Source organism: Eurytemora carolleeae, unplaced genomic scaffold, assembly GCF_000591075.1.
Source record: "Eurytemora carolleeae unplaced genomic scaffold, Eaff_2.0 scaffold2380, whole genome shotgun sequence".
Lineage (NCBI taxonomy): Eukaryota > Metazoa > Arthropoda > Copepoda > Calanoida > Temoridae > Eurytemora > Eurytemora carolleeae.
The window spans coordinates 973-6,925 of NW_019398265.1; the positions used below are offsets into that span (position 1 = coordinate 973).

At 31.1% G+C, this 5,953-nt stretch overlaps 1 protein-coding gene across 1 annotated transcript in view; it reads left to right on the plus strand.

Moving 5' to 3' along the window:
* LOC111717120 (uncharacterized) overlaps positions 1-4,484 on the plus strand; it is a 5,442-nt gene extending 958 nt beyond the window's left edge. The window contains exons 3-7 of the mRNA XM_023492629.1: positions 49-110; positions 577-646; positions 1,252-1,345; positions 2,473-2,634; positions 3,598-4,484. Coding sequence (XP_023348397.1) covers positions 95-110; positions 577-646; positions 1,252-1,345; positions 2,473-2,634; positions 3,598-3,636 — 381 coding nt within the window. The 5' untranslated portion in view covers positions 49-94 and the 3' untranslated portion in view covers positions 3,637-4,484. The remainder of the gene's footprint in view (positions 1-48; positions 111-576; positions 647-1,251; positions 1,346-2,472; positions 2,635-3,597) is intronic.
* The last annotated feature ends 1,469 nt before the right edge of the window (positions 4,485-5,953 follow it).

Sequence of the window (5,953 nt, forward strand, 5' to 3'; positions counted from 1 at the left end):
CCCCCCCTCAAATCTCATCAGTTTTGGACTTAAGAGGTTTTGTGATAGGGGAATTTTTTGTTTGGCTCCTGATTGCTCTCATCTCACTTGGAGTATGTATGATACTCATTGTAAGTTTTTTTTGTAGTACATTAAAATAAAATAAAACGAGACAGAGATTGAATAGAGATACTTTCCGCAAAATGTTATTAAGAAATTCTTATGAAATGAAAAGATGTCAAACTAAATTAAAATTTCTATATAAAAAACTGAAAAAGTCTTTTCTATATTTATACTTTACCTGTCTGGGTGGGTGTTAGTAGGCATTAAACGTCCAAATGGCCGAAGCGCGGTTGGGCCCAAATTTTTTATTTTTATAAAATTTTTAAAAAATATCATTAAATCCGCGAACTTTTTGTTTTTGTTTTATANTTTTTTATTTTTGTAAAATTTTTAAAAAATATCATTAAATCCGCGAACTTTTTGTTTTTGTTTTATATTGTACAAAGAGAAGATGCTCACAGATAGAGACACAGTTAAAAGTTGAAAAAGAAAAAAAATATCAATGTTCTAATAAACTTCAAATTTTTAATTTAGTTGTTCAGTCCTGGAGACATAGATATGACAACGTCTGTCGCGATCTTGGTCATAGTGATCATTGTACTCAGTGAGTAAAATATTCTTCTTTTTTCATTTTAACTATATATACTAAGTAAGTAGTTTTTACAGAGTGTTCCAAATGCACAGTGTAAGAAAAGCTTTTTTTAAATTTATTTTCTTACACTATATGTCAAATTTTATCCCTGGCGGAAGATAAGTTGTTTATATAAAACTATCCTAAACTATCAACAACATTTGGTGACAGTCATCATTGTACTACGTGAGTATTCTTTTTACCCCATCTTTTCATTTTATTTATAGAGCAGAGCAATGCCCTTTTCGGGCATTATAGTTATCAATGTACTGAGTAAGAATTTTTTCTTCTTCTTCTTATCATTATTGTTATTACTATTATTATTATAGCCTATGTACGTAAATAAATTGTGCTCAATGAGTATTATTTTTTGGACACAACTAGTTGTCATTGCTCTTGGTAAGGGGGGACGTAACCGTTACAGGGTTAAGATAAATCTAACTTTATTTATGTGTGAGTTATCAACTAATTATTATCAATTAATTATTATCAGATATTTCAACCCCAAAAATGTCAGAACAATGTTTATCATGCTTTTATGCCATAAATATAAAAACTAAATAATTAATTTATTTCAGTATTCCTGTTCTATCTGTGGCTGTGTCTAGTGAGCCACTACCAACTCTACGTGAGATTGAGAAAATAGCTCAGGACAAGGTTCAGATTATGCAGGTCATATATATACTGTCGGTATTATCAACTATTGGATGGAATTTCTTTTTTAAAGGGAGTTTTTTCAAAAATGAAAATATATTATATGTACCTATATATTAGTTTTTTCAAATAATTTGACACAGTTTTATATAAATTTCTTGAGACAGGGACGTCAGATAAAACTAATGTTTGTCGCGTTCAACTCCTAGAATTTCAGCCTTGACCCCTTTTCATTTTACCTTAACATTCTCTTTAAGAATAGTTTCAAATACTAAACGTTTTATGCAAAAGTTTAAAAAGGAAAGTTTTGTCACACCTTACTTACAATAGAACAATTTTGAATTTTAATGGAAACAGTTTGATCATTCCATTTCAAAATAGGTTACGATTATGTAAATTGATGAATAATTTTCATACTTTGAGCAAAAATTTTAAGAAAAATGTTAAATCTGCATTTCACTTTCTTTCAAAAGATCAGAAAAAGCGATGAAAAATGTCATCAATCCCTTTATTTTTAGTCAACACACATTCCGCAACCATTTAAATAGAAATAAAAGATAAGCGTTTTATATCAGGTGTTCCAAAGTTTTTTTTTGTCACAAACTTTGACTTTTAATATCATATATCGGAGCGGAGCAACCCAATGCCGTAGACCTTAGATATTTCAAAATATAAATTTCGTCATATTAAATAATTTTAGTTTGAAATATCAAAAGTTTACCCCATTAAGCTACAAATATATAAGGATAAGAAAAGTTGAGTTAGTGGCTAAGACTTCCTTTTTTTCCTTTTTCCTTTTTAAACATTTTCAAGTGTGTATTTGTCATTTATGTCTATATATCTAATTAAGTGTTTATAAAAGTAAACTAACGAGGTTCCGCTGAATGCTTAGGTCCAGGTTCATGCTAGTTCAATAATTCCTTTCTTTAACTTAACAATGTGCAAGCACAATACTAAAACTCAATACTATATTGATAAAATGATTTAATGCATGTATAGTATTCGTCCCTACAAACTGAAGGACGTGGTATTTCGTAAGTGTTTGTAAATTCAAACTTTGTATACCTGCACTGCCAAATATAAAACAGTAGAAAAAGAATAATAAGACTTATATAGAAGAAAATAATTATGATACTTATGTACAGTACCCATACGATGAAGATGCAATGTCTGATCCACACTATGGAGATTATCCTACTGCAAGAACTGATGTATCCCCTCCGCCAGAGTATACTCCGCCAGAGGATGCTGAAATTACTCCTCCAGAGTATACCCCTCCTAAGAAGCCAATACCAGACGACCCAGAGGTACATTTGGTCTGAAAAGCTTATGTCTTGGATGGTAAATTGAATCAACAAATATTTTGAACTGTTAATAACTATTAAAGAAATATTAAAATAAGTAAGTCATTGTATTGCGATTAGAGGGGCACAATGGGGAATAGGGGGTTCAGGAAATTTGAGTTTACACCGTAAACCTCCAATTTAAGTCAAATAAAGCTTGTTTCTTATTAACCAGGTCATTTCCATGGAAACTTTTAAAATAAGCATTTTATATAAAAAACCAGAGACGAAACAAATACTCTGGCGTGCTTGTGATGCCCCAGAATCATTGATAAATGGTAGTTGTGTGACCTACCTACACAATGACCTCTGTAAATGTACGCAAAATAGCGGATTTGGTGAAAATTATTTTAATTTATAAATAATTTCGCGTTCATATAATTTTCCATGAAACAATCCAGCAAATCCTCTAAATTGCGTACACTTCAGAGGTCATTGTGTGCATAGGTTACACAGGAGACATAACAATTTCCAAAAAACAACAAGAAATTACAGCAAATTCCAGATAAGCAAGATATTTAAATAGGTTCTAACGACCATTAATCAGGGATTTCAGGGCGTCCTCGGCAGCACACTCTGTTTCGTGTATAAAATATACCTACTTTAAGAGTTTTCATGAAAATGACCCATTTTCTGTCGGATTTAAGAACTTCAACGCAAAATTACTAAATCTTCTCTAAAAAGTCATGTAAATTAATTTTGCTGACCCCCCTTCCCCCAAATACCCACTGTGGCCCTAAAATGCCCCACTGTGAACAGACCTACCAAAAAAAACAGTATTATAATTTTCCACTTCTTTGAAAAACATCCCTCCCCTCACAAATAAATTTAGTTGCACCTCTTCTGCTAGAACTTTTAAAGCTTTCAAAGTATTTTTTTTATTTCTTCCGCCACATTTTTGGAATTAATGTGCTTTTTTCTTCTTAGTTGGAGGATATAAGCCTGGATGAGAAAATCTCTAAATGAAACTTGAAAAATTGTAGATTTTACATTTGTGGATTATGGAGAAAATGTCATATTTGTATTCTAATTGTCGACTTCAATTAATTATATTTCAAGGTTTTTTAATTACCTACATTTCCTGTATGTAGAATTAAGTAAAGTATTAAATATTGCTAAATTAGCACCTGGTAAAAAATGTGATATAATTATCAACTCAATGTGATTGAAAAAATGGTTTTGTATAGAATTATAAGGGTCAGTACATAGTATATACACAGTTAGGACAAGAAAATGTACTAACCTTTCAGTAGTAAAATGCTGCAGAGATCAGGAGAGAAATTTTATTTAAAAGGAAATTATCTATAAACAAGACCAATGTATCTCTTGTCCTATCTGTTGTGTATATCTGTGGTTAAAACAAGAGTACATTTTATCAGTTTCTAACAAGAATAAGTTTTTCGATTAATAAGTAAACATGTAATTATATTAGATAGGATATTTCGAGATTTTAAACAAGTAATCTTTCATTTTATAGATGTGTTATAACCAGCCTCAATAGTAAACATTTCAACCTTTGAATAAGTAAACATTCAACAATTTTACTATAAAAATAATTCATTTGGGTTCAGCTTTACAAAGATTTGACCTGTGTATACAGACTGGAATTAAAATGATCATGGCTTTTAATTTAGATATTTTTTCAACTGAAGGTGGTAAAATGTTTACATAACATTAATTGGTTGAAGGTTTACTTGAAATGATTCCTTTACTATATTTCTGATGATATTTACCATTACAAACCTTTAATATTAAGGAAAATTTATGTTTATTGTATTTAACTATTTGTGTAGATATATATGTTGCAAATATAAATAAATGACAACGCGGTTAAAAGCATTAAATCTTTTTTAAATAGAATTGATAATGTAAAGTATAGATTTACAAACAACAAACAATCAGAAAAATTGTTTTCCGTAATTATCACTTTTGAACAGGCACAAAAGGGGGTAAATGGGGGGGGGTTCTTTTAATATTACATCTTCCTCTGGCAATCTACATTCTACTGTGCATTACATTGTCATATATGGACTCATAAAGTGGTTTGTTTCATTTATACTAAAACTTTAAACATGTCTTACGCAGAAAGGCAGATATTTGGAGAAATATTTCTGGTGTAAACTTAGTTTGTTTTGTTGTAATCTTTGATTTAAACAATACCTTTTTGGAAAAATGTTAAGATTTAATTTCAACTACAAAAAAAGGTATTGCTTAAATCAAAGATTATAAAAGATGAAATTAAATTCAATTTAAATTCTTTTCTCTAAATGTGTTTCCTTTCCGCGTAAAAAATGTTTAGTTTTATATACCACTTTCTATACGTCATAATTAGGCACTATTTATGATAATTGATAAATACTTCTCATCATTGAGAAACCTCTCATGCCACTATATGTCGAAAAATTTGAAGAAAAATTTTTTTATTTAAACTTAAAACACACATTTATTACACAGGCACATTTTGATGTATTGCGCATGCTCGTTTCTGCTCAGTCTGCCTAGCAAATCTGGGTGGCTCGTGTCTGCATGCGGAGGCTCATGACGTTCCTTCCCTCACGCCACACTCTAGTTCAGCCCCAAAATTTTCCAGACGTTCAGGAAATCAGGAAATCAGGAAATCCGTTCCTTTGCTCGTTTTAAGCTGTTGTACTTTTCACAAGAGACCATGAAAAAAATTGACATATATAAATTCAAGAAAATAAATCCCCCAGAGGTCACATGAAACGATTTTTAAGGATTTTCGTTTAAAAAAGAAAAATTAGTTTTTATTTTGAAACAGGCAACAATTTTTCCAGGTTTTCGGTTTGAAACAAAATTAATCGTTTCAGGGGTTTTCAAAACTATTTTTTCAAACGTTTTCCGTTTTGAACATTTCAAAAACAATATTGAAATCATTTCACGTTTTTAAAGCTTATTAAACTGCAATTCCTAAAATTTTCACCCAAACGGAAAACGATCTAGCTAAATGTGCTTTTTCCACATGTTATAAAAAATCGTACAGGGTGTCCCACATCAAATTAGACCGCGAACATGGCCCTAGAAACCAGCGACGTCGTGCAACCAGTCCCATTAGGTTGAGATAGGTCAGGTTAGGTCGGGTTACGTCAGATTACCAAACTGGTCGAAACATGACCAGTCCCCCAGGTTGTGTTTGGTCAGTTTAGGTCGGGTTAGGTCGAGTTACCTAACTGGTCTCATACTGGTCTTAACCTGACCAATCCACTTAGGTCAGATTTGGTCGAGATTGGTTGAGTTATGTCAGGAGAACAAAAACATATTTATT